At 41.9% G+C, this 17,577-nt stretch overlaps 1 protein-coding gene, 1 long non-coding RNA gene and 1 pseudogene across 2 annotated transcripts; 2 read left to right on the forward strand and 1 right to left on the reverse strand.

Moving 5' to 3' along the window:
* Window positions 1-69: 69 nt before the first annotated feature.
* Znf830 (zinc finger protein 830) lies at window positions 70-2,296 on the forward strand. The gene has a single exon (XM_026411888.2). The coding sequence runs from the start codon at window positions 99-101 to the stop codon at window positions 1,209-1,211; it is 1,113 nt and encodes a 370-aa protein (XP_026267673.2). The 5' UTR covers window positions 70-98; the 3' UTR covers window positions 1,212-2,296.
* A 6,564-nt stretch (window positions 2,297-8,860) lies between these two features.
* LOC113198995 (trafficking protein particle complex subunit 4-like) lies at window positions 8,861-10,485 on the forward strand (annotated as a pseudogene).
* A 4,681-nt stretch (window positions 10,486-15,166) lies between these two features.
* On the reverse strand, window positions 15,167-17,538 carry LOC113198996 (uncharacterized). Its single transcript, XR_003302911.2, has 2 exons — window positions 17,449-17,538; window positions 15,167-15,522 (listed from the first exon to the last, which is right to left on the reverse strand). It is a non-coding gene; the product is annotated as an uncharacterized LOC113198996 (long non-coding RNA).
* Between the last annotated feature and the right edge of the window lie 39 nt (window positions 17,539-17,577).

A 17,577-nucleotide genomic window follows, 5' to 3' on the forward strand; every position in this document is an offset into this window, starting at 1 on the left:
CTCTCCTGCGCTGTGACCAATCGTCGCTACATCAGGAAGTGACGCAATCAAGCCTCGCCGGGACGGAAGCCAGAATCGCCAGGGATCTAGTCGCAAAAATGGCGTCCTCCGCCTCCGCTCGGCCTCCGGCCGGGAAGCGAGTAGTAAATCAAGAAGAACTCAGACGATTGATGAAGGAGAAGCAGCGTCTGAGCACTAACCGGAAAAGGATAGAATCTCCGTTCGCGAAGTACAACCGCTTGGGGCAGTTGAGCTGTGCCCTTTGTAACACCCCGGTAAAGAGCGAGCTCCTGTGGCAGACTCACGTCTTGGGAAAGCAGCACCGAGAGAAAGTGGCCGAGCTGAAAGGTGCGAAGGGAGCCGCCCAGGGTCCATCTGCAAACGCTGCGTCTCTTTCCGTCAAGAGGAAAGCGTCGGATGCCGATAATCAAGACGCCAAGAGAGCGAAGGCCTGGGTTCCTCAGGTACAGCCCTCCACGTCCGCTTTGTCCACCAACTTTGACAAAACAGGAAAAGAGTCCGCTAGATCGACACCCAGTAAACCTTCGGGACTCGGTTTACTCCCTGATTATGAAGATGAGGAGGAGGAGGAGGAGGAAGAGGAGGGAGGCGGAGAAGGAAAAAGAGGGGATAGCAAGCTGCCGCCTAGCACACACGGCAAAGAACACTCACTTTCTTCCTCGCGGGAAGCAACAAGTAGTGTGCTACCAAACGATTCCTTTAATACCAATCCTCCCAAGGCCCCCTTAATTCCTCATTCAGGGTCAATTGAGAAAGCAGAAATACATGAAAAAGTGGTGGAAAGGAGAGAGAATACCGCGGAAGCATTACCAGAAGGATTTTTTGACGACCCTGAAGTAGATGCAAAGGTACGAAAGGTTGATGCTCCAAAGGACCAAATGGACAAAGAGTGGGACGAATTTCAAAAAGCCATGAGGCAGGTCAACACTATTTCCGAAGCTATAGTCGCTGAAGAGGATGAGGAGGGACGGTTGGACCGCCAGATTGGGGAGATTGATGAGCAGATAGAATGTTACCGTCGGGTGGAAAAGCTGCGGAATCGCCAGGATGAGATTAAAAATAAACTTAAAGAGGTTTTGACTATAAAAGAACTGCAAAAAAAGGAAGAGGAGAATGCTGACAGCGACGATGAGGGAGAACTACAGGATTTGTTATCTCAGGATTGGAGGGTGAAAGGGGCTTTGTTATAAGGTTTCTTGTGGTTTTGTTTCTTACCTTACTGGGAATTGGATCCGGTGAAGCTCTACAGTTAAGTCCCAGCCCCAGCTCCCTGCCCCCCCCCTTTTTTTTTTAATTTGAGACAGGGTCTCCCTGACTTGCCCAGACTGGCCTCGAACTTGGAGATCCTCCTGCCTCAACCTGCGGAGTAGCTGGGATTCTATAGGCTTGCTCCACTATTGTTGTAGCTATTGTAAAGTTTTTTTCAGCAGTAAAAATGCTTTCAGTATAACAATACATCTGTTACTCCTTTCCTAGAGATTTGGATACTCGTGTCCATTTTTGAGATAAAATGAGCCAGGAACAGTAGCACTTTGGAAGGTTGGTGTAATGTATTTTTGAGGTAAAGTTGCTTTTGAAATTTTTGAAGTGTTATATAACAAAGTGCCAACTCTTTCATACATTTTAAGGCTTAAGTGTTTACTTTTGAGTTGAAAATCTGTAAGTTGTAAATATTGTGTACAGTTAAATATATATTTACCTACGTAATTATTTTGAAATTTATAAGTTGATATAAGTCTGATAAACAGACAAGTGTTTACATGAGTACTCTGCTATTTGAGATGTATATATTTTTCTGAATCCTATATCAAAAGGTTGGAATTTTTTATTTTGTCTTGTTTTAAGCTCACTACTCAAACACAAAAGTTATTCTGGGTTACTCAGTTCTCTGGATATTCTATTTTCAAAAAAATTTTAGAAGAACATTGAGAAAAATGTATACCAAACATGTTCCACCTTCTTAAAGCAAACTTTCCCTTTGATTAGACCAGTCATTGTCATATGTGGATGTATATGAGAATCACCTTTGATACTTTTAAAAGTGTACACATGAATCACCTATAAAGCTTAAAAAAAAAAAAAAAAAAAGAATGAAAGAAAGTCAAATATCTGAGTAAACCTGGTTGGGATGGAGTCCAGACAACTATTTTTCTTCTTCTTCTTTCTGCATGAGTAGGGATCAAATCTAGTGCCTATTAGACAAAACACTCTAACCCCAGCAGAGACAGCTGTATTTTGAAGTTCCTAAGTTATTCTAATAATATGCCAAAATTGGAGAGTGCCCTTAATCTAGAATCCATTTATGTTGTTTTCAGAATTACTTTTGCGCTAAAACATTCCATAAATTTCCTGTTTCTTGAATGAAAGAAATACTTATTACCTTTATTTCCATCTTATCCAGTCTGAATTTTGATTTTGTGATAAATTAGGATTCATTTTTATGGGTTTTGTTAATTATGGAGAGGACATTTAAAGTTTTTTAAGTTTTCCTAATAGTAACAATTACCCTTGTTGATCTTTAATAGATTTAGTTATTCCTTCCTTTGGAGATTTGGTATTTAAACAGGAAAAGGGAATTAGTGTTCTGGAGTCAGAAATGCATACTCAGACAGCATATTCAAATAATATGTAAGACTTAACAGTTCTTAGCACAGGCCAGGCAGGATTCTAAGTGCTTTACATATATTAACTCAATATATGAGCTTCCCTAAAGCGAAGATTTTATAGATAGAAGTACGAAGAAAGTTTGCAAAGCCTTGAATTCTAAATAATTCTTCCTGTTGGCAATGTGGAAATCAATGGAGGTATTTTAAGCAAAGAATTAATCTGCAAAGAAATATCAGATGTCATTCTAGTTGCAGTATATAGAATGAAATGAACATGGAAGAAAGAAGCTGGGAGACTACTTGAATAATGCATCTTCAAAAGCAAGGTAATAACTAAGACTGATTAGATATGGACTGAAAAAATAATTCTTAAAAGAAATTTACAAGAAGAGTTGTTTTAGTGACTAGATGTAGAAGAAGAGAGAAAGATGGATTCAAAGGATAGATTTTTTTATTAGTGTAGATGCCTAGAAGTTGTTGTCTAACACTTGTTGAGCAGAAGCACAAGTTATTAGTACTCTTTCCATCTCTGGCACAAAAAATCTTTGCTTTCTTGAGCTGCCAGTTGGTCAGTGATAGCACTTTCAGTTTGTCTAAGGGTACACCTGCCTCAAATCTATGAACCCACACTTAGACTTTTCTGTCATTCATCACTTTAGTTGTATTTGGACACAATACCTTTATTTCACTTATTACTTTTATGTGGTGCTGAGGATCAAACCTCACACATGCAAGGCGAATGCTCTGCAGATGAGCCACAACCTCAGCCCTCATTCATCACTTTTATTATTTCAGCATGAAAGAAGTACAAAAATGGGTTGAATTGTGAGCCCACTTCTACCTTGGTTAATTAATAGAGTAATACCCAATAAATAATGCAAGCCACATATATTTTAATTTTTACAATAGCCAATTTAAAAAGAAACAAGTGGATTTAGATTTAATAATTTATTTGATTTATCAAAAATATTAACATTCGGGGCTGGGGATGTGGCTTAAGCCGTAGTGCGCTCGCCTGGCGTGCATGCAGCCTGGGTTTGATCCTCAGCACCACATACAAACAAAGATGTTGTGTCTGCAGAAAACTAAAAAATAAATATTAAAAAATTCTCTCTCTCTCAAAAATTAACATTTCAATATGTAATCAGTATTTAAAGGTTACTAATGTTACTTTTCTTTCTTTTCTTTTTTCTTTTTTTTTTTTCCAAGCAAAAAGTGGGTTTACTGCAAAAGAGAGACTTCTTCAAAGAGAAGGGGCCCCAGAGTTGGGAATCCCTCTTTGCTTGTTTTCTAAAATCTGAGTGTTATCAGCAATCACAGTTTAGAATGGCCACTTTTCAAGTATTTAGCCATTTTGTGACAGCACAGATTAAAGAGAATGTTATCCAAGTGAAAAAAATAAAACGGGAGGTAATAAGCAGACTGATATAACTGGAGCAGAGGGTTCATTCCTGGCAACAGTGAGAGTTAGCACTGGAAATGTAGTTTGTGAACAATGTGGAAAGGCCTTCAATGACATCTATAAAGAATTTAGACTTTCTCTCTAAGTTAACGTTTTATCCTTAGATGCTGTCCCCCACCCCCATGGGGGCATTGAACCAAGGGATGCTTTGTCACTGAGCGACATCTCCAGTCCTTTTTTTTTTTTTTTTTTTTTTAAAGAGAGAGAGAATTTTTAATATTTATTTTTTAGTTTTTGGCGGATACAACATCTTTGTTTGTATGTGGTGCCGAGGATCGAACCCTGGCCGCACGCATACCAGGCGAGCGCACTACTGCTTGAGCTACATTCTCAGCCCCTCTTTAGTCCTTTTTAAAGTTTTATTTATGAGACAAGTCTCACAGAATTACTCAGGCTGACCTTGAACTTTCATTCCCCCTATCTCAGCCTCCTGCAATGCTGGGATCAACAGGTACACCCAGTGAATGTTGAGTCCTTAATTGTTACACAAAGAAGGCCTTAAGGAATATCAGCTGAGTGTTACTATGCATTTGAACCCCACCTAGGGCTTTTAGAAAAAGTCCTCAAAATTTGATCCCAGTGCCCTGACCATCATTAGTGCCGTGGTGAATCCTTGTTGAATTTGCTGAGGCTGGCCTCAAACTTGGAGTCCTCCTACCCCAGCTTCCCAAATCTGGGGCAGGAGGCTTGTGCCACCAAGCCTAGCTCCAACCAGATTGTTTTTAATACTAAATGTTTTATTAGCCTGTGTGTCCTCAGGAATTTAGAAGATTTAAATCTAAATAGGAAAAAAGATCCCAGAACTGACTACATTCTATTTTCTACCTACATTTCCACCGTCAGTGATCTCATCCATTTCCATGAGTGCAGGTATCACCTATGTACTGAAGACTCCCAGTTTTCTCCCCAAAGTGATCTTCTCCTAACCTCCTGGATCATTTAACTGCCTATCTAACATTCCACTCAGATGTTTAATAGTTTTTCTTAATTTAGTAAACCACAAACAGCTTTGATTTTCTTTCCCAAACTATTCTCTCTAGTCCTCTGACTCAGAAAAATGATGCCACTACCCACCCAGATGCTCAAGGCAAACCCTTAAAGTCATCCATTCCTTTTTATCCCCCAAATCTGTCAGCTCTACCACTGAAATATATACAGAATCTGTCCATTTCTGTCTCCACTGGCCCTAGTCACTTGCCTCATTCATTATTGCCCTGTCCTCCCACCTTTAGCAACAATCTTTTGACAAATTAGGATTGTTTTAAGAACCCAAATTAAGTCACTCCAAGTCATCATATGCTTCCATTACTGAGAAGGAAAAAAAATCAATCCTTCATTAAACCTACATGGTACTCCAGGATTGGTAAATATCATTTCCAAATTGATAATAGCCCCATTGAGGACAGAAGAAGACAGAACATAATTGTTCTATTTTGAAGCAAATGTTCCCATCCCAGAATATGGCTAAGTTTGTTGTTTTTTTAATTTTCAAAGAAATTGCAAGTCAAGAATGTTTTTGTTTTTAGTGAAATCTCAAAAACACCATGTGGGCTGAAGGTGCTCTGTGGCCCTCACTTTGTGCTGCCTCTCCAAATGGATCTGCTGTAATCTTCCTCTTTATTCTCATTGGCTAGCTTTCTAGTCCTCTGAAGTGCCATTTCGGATCTTGTGTCAATGTCCTTCTCTACTTGGAACTTGACTTCAGGTAGCATGACGGTCTTTGTCTCAATGTCCCTTTCTGAGATAAACAGTCATCCCCCACCTCCTGTCACTACCATATTATAAGTTCATTAAACTGTTTACTATCTTAAATTAGCTTATTTGTACACGAGTTAATGTCTTTCCCCACAAGAATGTAAACTCCACAAGGACAGGGAGCTTGTCTGTCCTGGTCACAACCTAAAATTATTGCAGGCACATAATGGGGCTCAATAAATATCTGTTGAATGAATAATACCCACATAGCTGGATGTTGCTTGGTAAAGTAGTGAGAAGACCAACCTGACTCACAGAAGTGGCAACCAAAATAAAAGAGGCTTGTGTTTAAGAAGCCTCTTCCCGCTCTGTGTCTCCCTTACTTGCTTGACACATGAAATCTTTACCTGTTCTGAGCACATGAGCAGCTCAAGGAGGTTTACACAACAACCTCTAGAGTGCAGTGGGCCACCTCCGCAGTTAGCAGCTAATAGGAATTCCTCCTGACACCAAACAAGCAAAAGGGGATGTCCATATGTCAGCGAGATCTGTGGGCAGCCCTGATTGCCTAGAGGACTCTTAAGTGGAGAATAGAGGAATAAAATGTTTCAGAAGCAGGGAAAGATCAAAGAGTCGGCAAGTACACACTGCCTCCCAGCTGCTCTCAGCCTTCCCATTGCATTTGGCTCCCTCCTTCCATCACTTGGCAGTCAAAGCCATTCCAGTGAATCTGCACTCAGCCATCCTTCACTAAAGCACTCTCCATCTCAGAGGAGGAACCGAGTTCCATCTGGCTGCACCACCATTTTGCTAACAGCATTTGGCAGGATTTGTGCACACTGGGGAGTCAGCAGTCACCTTTAGGGAATGGTAAGGACCACACTGGGTGGTTGATTATTTTCTTTTTCTTCCTCCTACCCCACTACACCATAATGGGGATTGAGCCTCGGGGCACCCTACCATTGAGACACACCCCCAATCTTTTTTTTTTTTTTTTTTTAATTTGAGACAGGGTCTTGCTGAGTTGCTCAGGCTGACCTTGAATTTACAATCCTTCTGCCTCAGCCTCCTGAATCCCAGGAATTACAAGTGTGTGTTTCTGCACCTGGCATTGTTCTCCCTGTGTGTGTGCTAGTTGTCAGTTGTTTTGTAAATTGTAAGGCAATTTCAATCAAGCAAGCCTGGTGGTCAGATTATTAATAATAGCTACCATTTGTGAGATATCTACCATGTGTCTGGCCTTATGCTAAGGCTTGACCTATGCCATCTCTAATCTCACAACAATCTGTAAAGTACATCTCTTCATTTTACAGATGAGAAAACTGAGGCTAAGAAGTGAAGCAACTTGCTAAAGGAAACAATCCAAAAGCTCCTATACTTCCCACTATCACCATGCATCCTTATTATTTAATATTAATGTGTTTGCATAGTGAGAATACTTTTTTCTTCACTTTAGTTTTGAAGTCTCAACATACCCCAGAGAAGTAAAGCAACTTTTACTACCTAATGATTATTCTAGATGTCTATGATTTGTCCAAGTTCACTTAGCAAATTAATTGCTAAAAGAGTAGATGTAGCTTAATTCCCAGTTATAGCTTTTTGTTTGTTTGCAGTACTAGGAATCAAACTCAGGGCCTCTTGCTCCACCATTGAGCTATATCCCCAGCTTCCCAGCTTCCCAGAGACATCTTTCTTTCCTTTTTTTTTTTTTTTAATCGCTACTTTTTTTTTAGAGAGAGAGAGAGAACTGTTTAATATTTATTTTTTAGTTTTCGGTGGACACAACATCTTTATTATATTTTTATGTAGTGCTGAGGATCGAACCCAGCGCCCCGCGCATGCCAGGCAAGCGCGCTACCGCTTGAGCCACATCCCCAGCCCCTAGAGACATCTTTCTATATGTAAAAATGAAATGTATAAAATGGAAGATGATCTCCAAAATAGCAAGAATTAAAATTACAGAAGCCAGGCATGGTAGCATATAATGCCTATAATCACAGCTACTTGGGAGGCTAAGGCAGGAAGATAGAAAGTTCAAGGCCAGCTAGGGGAATTTAGTGAAACCCTCTCTCAAAAAAAAAAAGGACTGGGGATGTAACTCTGGTAAGGTGCTTGCCTAGCATGTGCAAAGCCCTGGGTTCAATCCCCTGGTACTGGGGGCAAAAAAAGGAAGTTGTTTCCCTTAGCAAGTTGCTAAAGTTTAAGGGAACTCAGTGCTTCTCAGAAACCGTGGCTGGGCTAGGAAGCCATATTTTTTTTTAATATTTATTTTTTAGTTCTCGGCGGACACAATAACTTTGTTGGTATGTGGTGCTGAGGATCAAACCCGGGCCGCACGCATGCCAGGCGAGCGCGCTACCGCTTGAGCCACATCCCCAGCCCAGGAAGCCATATTTTTAAAAGTTTCTTAACCACACTGTTTCTCTCCATGCACTCTTATCCTGCCTTAACTCCATCTCAACAACAATAAAGTTTACTCCTTTGTCCTCTGATGGGAGGAAGAATGGTAACTTCAGTTCCCAGACACTCCAGTGAGGAACAATCATTACACAGTGCCCATGATCCACCACTGCTATGATTCAGATATGCTTTGTCCCCCAAAGGTTGAGACTTTGGTCTTCAATGTGGTGATGATGGGAGGTAAGGCTTGGTGGGAGTCCTCAGGTCACTGAGGCCTACCCTGAGAAGGGACTAAGGTAGTTCTTATGGAACCCCTGTGTTAGTTCTTTGAAGATAAGCTATTATAAAAGCCTGAGCCTGAACCCTGAGTCATTCTCTGGCTTTCTGTTCTGCAATGTGGTCTCTCACTTCTGCACGTGCTCCTGTAATGCCATCCTTCCCAAAGCCAAGCTATTCCCCGGACCATGCCTTTGAACTCCAGAACTGTGAGCTAAGTAAACCTCCCTTCTTTATAAAGTTACCCAGCTTCAGGTATTTCATTATAATAATGGAAAATGGACCAATACAACCACTTTTTATTTATTTATTTTTTTGATATTTATTTTTCGGTTTTCGGTGGACACAACATCTTTGTTTTATTTTTATGTGGTGATGAGGATCGAACCCAGCGCCCCGCGCATGCCAGGTGAGCGCATTACCGCTTGAGCCACATCCCCAGCCCCAAACCACTTTTTAACAAGGCAACCTTAGGTCAACCTGGTTTTGAGAACACCATATTTGCTTAAGGAAAAGACTCTGAAAAAAGAAAATGCCTAAGGCTGGAGTCCCACTTCTGGCCACTTACTTTGTATGCAATAGCCACCTGTCCAGGTTATACTAAGAGCCTGAGTATTACGCTGTCTGGGCACTCCCTAAGGATCCTCCCAGTGGGTGATATCAAGGCCAAGTGTAGGCAGGTGAGGGAGACACAAAGAGCTGCCCAGGGGTCAGTAGCCTTGAGCCAGAGGGCGTGGGCAGGACTGCCCAACAAAAGAGAGAGAAGGAAAGGGGTTTTGGAATAAGAAAGGGGTCAGAGTGGCAGAAAGGGCGTGGTGGCGCACACCTGTAATCCCAGCGATTTGGAAAGCTGAGGCAGGAGGATCACAAGTTGAGACCAGCCTTAGCAACTGAGCCTGTCTCAAAAAATGAAAAGGGATGGGGGTTGTGGGGACATGGAGAGGAGGCTGGATCCGAGTTCTTGAGCAGCACCTGTTGCAATGGTGATTTTTAGCATGTATGAGATGAACAAAGCTGGTGGCCTGATTTACCAACTGGACAACTGCTAGCCACGGGCTGTGCTACATTCAGGTACCCTCTGGATCTGCTATCGAGCTACACAAGAGCATGTGCTGGTTGCCTTCAGACAGCAAGACAGCATCCAGGTGGGCTGTAAGGAAAGAAATGAAGGAAATCAAGAGAGAGGAGAGGCAGCTCAACAGTAACAGGTTTATGAGGGACAAACCTGCAGAGGGGGCCCAGAGACTGAGCCCCTTCTTCTGCTTACAGCCTGGGGTAGTTATAGACGGATGAGGGAGTGGGTGAATTTTTGTGGTTAGGCTGTTGGGAGGGGGTTGTCAGGGAAGGGAAGGGTCCTTATGGTCAACTCCATTATTTGAGGTGGTCACTGTTCCATGTCAAACCAGGTGTTTTCAGAATTCCAGTCCCAGATAGCAATTTCCTTTCTTTGCATGATGATCAAGTATTGCCTGAGGTTGAAGGTCAAGCTGACTCACAATGATTGTGAGGTGACTCTTGTTCTAAGATGAAGGATATGTTTCAAAATGGCCTTGCCTTTGTCAAATCTTCCTAACATGGGCCAAACAGTGCTGGCCTTCAGAGGTGTGGACATGAAGGGCAGTACATGGCCAATGAAAAAGAGGTGCTGGAGCACCCTGCTAATTAGCTGGTGTCTCTTCAATTTGGTCAACCTGGCCCCACCTCCAATCAGAGAAGCTCATGCTGGCCTCCATATTCCACTTGCTCCTTGCCACTAGCTCCCAGCTGTCTCCTGAACAGGGAAGCTCAGGCACATTCAAACTGCACTTCTTCTAGACACTGACAGGGATCAAGGTTGTGGCAGAACCTGGGCAAACTGGAATAGATTCTGTTCTTTGAAAAATTTATGAAATTTACTGAGATTTTGCCCTCAATAATCCATTCTACTCCCTGGAAGTGTGCATCAGGGGTGAGCTGTTTGATCAGAACCTGAAGCTAGCTTTGGAGGTGGCAGAGAAGCCTGGGACTTTTGGAACTGGATCATAGGCTAAACCTTCCTGGGACCCCCAAATTCTGATAGATCCTGCAGCATGAGTTCTACTGTTTCCATTCCAATGGGGATCCCAGGAGCCTTGAGTGTACTTGGGAGGATGCCACACCTGATGATGTGTACTATCCCTGAGCCTGAATGCCATGCTGTCTTCCTTTCTGTATATAACATGGTCCTAATTCCCAACTCTGTATGGATTTATTTATGGAAAAGGTAGACCCATAAATCCCTTTGATTCCAAAAAAAAAGGGGTTGGGGGTGATGAGGATGTAGCTCATGGTAAAGCACCCCTAGGTTCAATCCCTAGTTTCTTAAAAAAAAAAAAAAAAAAAAAAAGCTATCTTAAGAGAAAAAAAGCTGTCTTCAACCTCTGCCCCCAAAACCAAAGCTGGAAAACTGACAATCACCAATACTACCTGTCAACCAGCTCTGTGTCCTATGCAGGATACAGAACTGAAATTTGCTTCCCAAATAGGCTCAACTCTTTATAAAAACCACATTGTCCTCTGAAAAGCATTAACTTTCTTCTTCACACTAGAAAACCCAATTCAGGAGCTCAAGGAAAGTGACAACACCATCTTCCCCACACCTTAACTCTCCTCTCAGTCCTGCCCCCAAACTGTGCCCCCTCCCAGCTCTGCCATGCACAGCTACTCCCAAAGCTTTGCTCCTTCCTACCTGAGCCTGGCAGCTGTAGCACAAGGTTTTCAAAGGAGAGGCCAGGAAACACCTCTGATTAAGAACCAACCTCTGCAGCCTGTACTAAGATGAAAAACCAGGGACTGATTTTAATTATTATATCCTCCTACAGCTGTTCCCTTTTAAATATTTATCCTGGTAAACACCACCACCATTTTTTACAACTTACTTTAATTGTGCGACTATTAAGCAAACCAAACCATAAAATTGGCTTTCACTGCTGAGATTTATGTGATTCATAGAGCAGAGCTTATTAAAGAAGGGAATTCACTGAGAGGAAACTAACTTCACGAGTGCCTATCCTCTCTAGGAAGGTAAGAAACCTTTCCCCTATTCCTGCCTGTGGCTTCCCAGCTTCCAGCTTCTAGCATAGAAAATATAGAGAATCTACCCATCTCCCTGTGATTTTTATTTCTTCTTAACTCTAACGAATCTAAACTGGAAGTCAGGAATGATAGTCTTAAGAATGGTGTTAGCTCTGAGACACAAACAAGATCAATGCCCTGGAGGACTTATGACTATGGTCTGAAGAAAGGAGCTGATCATGGATTTTTGTTTCATTTTGTTTTTTGTGGTGCTGGGGATTGAACTGAGGGCCTTGTGCATGCAAGGCAGGCACTCTGCCAAAGGAGCTCTATCCCCTGCCCTGTGATTTTTGAATAGCTAGAAATAGGCATGGGGTATCCTGATTATTCACCACCATAGTTTTGCTTTGAGATTCCAATAGAAGTTTTCCCCTCCAAAATGCATATGTACACATTTGTATAAAAATTCAGTGGGTTCCAGGACACCCCTGACCCCCTAGTATGGGTCCATAAGCCTCAGTTATTTCTCACTACTTTCACTCCTGCCACCAAAGCTGCCCTCATTTCTCCCAAAGCTGTCCTCATTTTTCACAGTAGTTACCTAACTCATCTCCCGATTTCTGGATACAGCAGCCAGAGTGATAGTGTTACTAAGCCAGATCATATCATTTATCGGTGCAGTGCAGTCCATTAGCTTCCCATTTCACCTGGACTAAAAGCTAGTGTTTTTATAATGGTTTAGGCCTCTGCAGGAGCTGTCTCTTTGTTGACCTCATCCTTAACTTGAGCCACTTTAGTTGTTCTCCCAATGTAATAAGCACATTCTGGCCTTCTAAGTCTTTCCTTGATACTCCCTCTACCCTAGATCTCCATATGGCTCTCACTTTCATTCACTTTTTTTTTTTTTTTTTTTTGTACTGGGGATTAGACCCAGGCTCACTCTACCACTGAGCTACATACCCTATCCTTTTTATTCTTTTTTAAATTAAATTATTTATTTACTCTAATTCGTTATACATGATGGCAGAATGTAACTCATTTCATATTACACAGAGCATAATTTTTCGAGTCACTGATTGTACCCAAAGTATACACAGACCTAAATGTAAAAAGGAAAACTATCACCATTTGTGCCTTTTTATTCTTTATTTTGAGATAAATATTGCTGAGGTTGGTTTCAAACTTGTGATGCTCCTGCCTCAGCTTCCCAAGTTGCTGGTATTACAGGCATGTACCACCACTCCTAGTTTTTTTCTTTTTTTTTTTTTTTTAGAGAGAGTGAGAGAGGAGAGAGAGAGAATTTTTAATATTTATTTTTTAGTTTTCGGCGGACACAACATCTTTGTTGGTATGTGGTGCTGAGGATCGAACCCGGGCCGCACGCATGCCAGGCGAGCACGCTACCGCTTGAGCCACATCCCCAGCCCCACTCCCAGTTTTTTTCATTAATACTCTTCTTAGTTGGTGAATCCTTCCTGATCTTTATTTAAAACTGCAACTCTCCCCTCATTGTCCCACACCTCTGATCCTCTTTAGCTCCCTTCTTCTGCTCAGTACCCATCCATACCTTACAGCCTATGTACTTTCCTAATTTGTTTGCTATGTCCCACACTAGCCTGTTAGCTTCATCAGGGTAGGAATGTTTGCTGTATTCCAGGTTGGAGAATTGTGCCCAATACAGAGTAGGCATTCAATGAACACTTGACTGATTAATCCACAAAAGAGAGTAAACTCTGAGTGGGACGAATGTACCCAGGCTGGAAGGTGGAGGAGAATGTACATTTACTGTAATACCTCTACGGGCTAAACAGTTTGCAAGTCAGTATTGTCATCTCATTTAATTGTCATAAACAATCACAAAAGTTATTTTATCCTTATTTCACTCTACCCAAAATGAAATATTTAAGTATAAATCTAGCAAAATATGTACAAGATCTATATAAAGAATACTACAAAACTTTGAAGAAATCAAAGAACAAAATAAACGGAGATATTCAATGTTTATAAATAGGAGATTCAATACAAAACTGTCAAGATATCAGTTCTTCCTCACTTGAGCTGAGGATTCAGTGCAATCACAAGAAAAATCCCAGTAAGTTATTTGTGAATATTAGCTTTATGAAATGATTATATAGTTTATTTGAAGTAAAAGACCCTTAATAGTCAACATAACATTGAAGAATAACAATGTTGGTAGACCAACACCACCTGATATAAAGATTTATTATAAAGCTGAAGTGATCAAAATACTGTGGTACTGATGAAACAAATAGATCAGTGGGAGGAAAAAAACAGAGCCCAAGCTGGGTGCAGTAGTGCTGTGATCCCAGCAACTTGGCAAGCAGAGGCAGGAAGATCACAACGTTCAAGGCCAGCCTGGACAATTTATTGAGGTCCTAAGCAACTGAGTAAAACCTTGTCTCAAAATAAAAAGGGCTGGGGATGTAACTCAGGGGTTAAGCACCCCTGGGTTCAATTCCCAGTACCAAAAAACCTCACCAAAATACATTAAAAAAAAAAAAAAAACAGATCCCAGAAGTAGACCCATAAATATACTAAAATGATCTTTGACAAAGGAACAAAAAAGCATATAAGTTTTTCAAAAATTGGTGTTTGTAGCCATGTGTGGTGGCACACGCAGCAGCTCAGGAGGCTGAGACTGGAGAATCCCGAGTTCAAAGCCAGCCTCAGCAATGGTGAAGTGCTGAGCAACTCAGTGAGACCCTGTCTCTAAAATACAAAATAGGGCTGGGGATGTGGCTCAGTGGCTGGGTGGCCCTGAGTTTAATCTCTCAGGTACCCTCAACTTCAAAAATGGTGCTTGAATAACATAGGCATACACATGCAAAAAAGAAAAAAAGAAAAGAATCAAAATAACAGACTATACACTCTTCCTAAAAATTAACTCAAAATGGAATACAGACCTAAATGTAAAATGTAAAACTATCGCCACTTCATCAAGAAAACTAAAGGCCCAGAGAACAAGACAGATGAAGGTCACACAAGTTGAGGTAGAATGTGAATCTGTAACTACAAAGCTATAAAGTTGTTTTCCCCACCACACTTGACATTCTCCTTGGGAGAGCAATTCCCACCTTTTCTTTTTTTTAGTACCAGGGATTGAACTCAGGGGTACTAGACCACTGAGCCACATCCCCAGCCCTATTTTGTATTTTATTTAGAGACAGGGTCTCACTGAGTTGCTTAGCGCCTCGCAGTTGCTGAGGCTAGCTTTGAACTCACGATCCTCCTGTCTCAGCCTCCCAAGCTGCTGGGATTTCAGGCATGTGCCACCACACCCAGCCAGTTCCCATCTTTCTAAAGAGATTCAATTGCCAGCCTTCACACCTAGTTCCATTTCATAGGAGGGGACCTGAGTCAGAGATCATTGGGGTGCCATGGAGCTCTAATGAAGCAAAACAATAATAAGAAGCCAAGTCTGTAATTATTGTCAAAGACACAACTTAATAAACATCCTTGTAAGGGATCTTTTTACTTTCTGTGTACTATGTGCCCGGCACCATCAGGGAGGCTAAAAAGAAGCACAAGGCACAGATGCCACCCTCTGCAAATAGGTTTTAAATGTAGGGCTTTGCCATCTAATAGGAAAATAGTGCATGCAGTTTCATATTTTCTAGTTGCCACATTGTCAAAAAAAGTAAAACAGCTGAGATTAATTTTAATAATATATTTTATTTAACCCAACATTTCAAAAATTATTTCAACATGTAATTAGCATACAGATATTATTAGTGAGATCTGACATTCTTGGGCGGGGGTATTTATTTATTGGTGTGTAGCTTTCACTTAATAGCCTCTCTCAAGTTGCATTAGCCACATTTCAAGTGTTCAAAAGCCATACGTGGCTAGTCATTATTACAGTACTGGACAGCACAGGATTAGGGGAAAAGATGGATACCAGTTAAGTGTTTCAAATCAAAATGTAGTCAATGCAGTGGTAGAGACGTTCAGGATCACTGGAGTTAGGATGTAAGCCTCCGGGGCCTTCCAATTCTGAAGACTCTTATTCTGCCACATATCATAGAAAAGACAGAGAAGCTTTAGTCCAATTTATACACTGGAATCTACATTAGCCTTGGTTAACCAAATTTAACACACCCAAAACAAAACTGATCCCTTTATTGGATGAACTTCCTCCTCCTTTCTTAATTTTTTAGTTCAGGTGATGGCCTCTATAAGGTCACTCAAGTCATCCTTATTTCATAACAGATATATGAGCACTTCATCAGGACACTCTCATCTCTCACATGTAATACCACAAGGGCCTTTGGGAGGATGACCTTAGGCCTGAGCCTAAGCAACTCCATTTTAAAAACTCCAGTTTAAAGCCAGCAGTCTCACCAGGCACACCCACAGAGCCCTCCAGTAAGACCTCAAACAAGTTACTTCCCCTCACCCTGGTGAAGCCCCTGGCAGGCTGACCTTGCCAGATAGGGAAAGGCGAGAGAGGATCAGGGTGGAGACCACCACCAGACCAGATGTTTCTGACCCCAGGGTAAATGATGTCATGAAAAATTCCAGTGGACTGAAAGGGGGGTCAAAAGTCCCAGAATTTAGTATAAATAATAGAGCTGATGAACAGGGATTCAGCCAGCTGAAACAAGAATGCACTCGAGCTGGAAAGCCTGGTGAGGACCTAACATCCCATCAACTGACGTGGTTTCCTGATCCTCACCCACTCTCAAACTCTACTGCCTGGTCTGGACCCTGGTGAGAGCCACAACTTCTCCCTACAACCCTCTCCTCAACTAGTCGTCCATTCCATGCCAGGAACAGCCTGCCTTGGTTCCAAAGCTAGTCACCCCGGGCCAAAGTGAGTGTGCATCAGCTGGACATAAAGCCTAAGGCTTGAGATTTTTGAACTTAGCATGCAGAGGAAATGACTAGCCTATCATGATTAAGTGTTTTGCAGTGCTTAAAATTAATCTAGAATTGTTTGCTGTGAATTGATTATGTCTATTGCAGTGCCTAGCATTAAGGATTGTTGTTTTCTTGTTTAAGAACCTATAGAGTGAAATTGTATTGAGTAGTCTGAGTGAATAAAGCACTGAAAAGGGCAGAAGCTCATGTACATTCTTAATTTCTCCTCTTGACTGCATACATTGCAATTCTGCCCACCCCCCCACATAGCCTTCTATTTGGTTCCCTTGCCTCAGTCACTTCCGACTAACAGTAATTAGTATTCCCTAGGTTCATTCATGATTCACCTTCCCCTACAGAATGAAGGTCAAACTGTCACAAAGCAAAGAATCCTCTTGGGTGGTGGTGCATGCCAATAATCCCAGAGACTTGGGAGGTTGAGGCAGGAGGATCACAAGCTGGATGTCAGTCCCATCAACTTAATGAGACCCCCTGTCTTAAAAAATTAAAAAGGTTGGGGTATAGCTCAATTGTAGGAAGCCCCTGGGTTCAACGACCACTACCAAAAAGAGAAAAAATAAAGAATTCCCTTAGATATCCGTTCTTTGTTTATGTAATAAGATCCAGCTGTTTGCCCTTTCTGGACCCTGAACAAGGTTACTTGCCTTCTCTGTCGCTCTTTTGTAAAAATAGCCAAGTCAAGCTGTCATAAAGCGGACTTGAGGTTTAGAAGTGAAAGTACACTTTGAGGGCTGGGGTTGTAGCTTAGTGGTAGAGTGTGAGGCACTGGGTTCGATTCTCAGCATCACATATAGACTAAAAAATAATAAAGATCCATTGACAACTAAAAGATATTTAAAAAAAAATACACTTTGAACCATACCTAACCAAAGGGCTACTCTCCCCCACTGCTTCTTCACACGACAGCTACCTTCCACCTATCCGGTGTCTCTTTTCAATCCAGGAAGTTACTGCACAGTGGCAGGGCGTGACACCGCACAGAGGAAATACGGAAAAAGCCTGGATGACGCCACCTTTGCCAAGTTCACTGCAGTACAGTTTCTCAACCAGTACCTTTAAGGACTAGACGATCCCTGGCAATCTGGGGGCGTCCTCGCGGGGCTGGGGATCCCACTACCTCCACTCATCACCAACCCGACCGAGCCGAATCCACACCAAGCACGTGGCGGGACCGGGGGCGGG

Source organism: Urocitellus parryii, chromosome 7, assembly GCF_045843805.1.
Source record: "Urocitellus parryii isolate mUroPar1 chromosome 7, mUroPar1.hap1, whole genome shotgun sequence".
In the NCBI taxonomy this organism is placed as follows: Eukaryota; Metazoa; Chordata; class Mammalia; order Rodentia; family Sciuridae; genus Urocitellus; species Urocitellus parryii.

Excerpts from the sequence above, each read along its gene's own strand:
- Znf830 (XM_026411888.2), top strand. The coding sequence starts at position 99 with ATGGCGTCCTCCGCCTCCGCTCGGCCTCCGGCCGGGAAGCGAGTAGTA.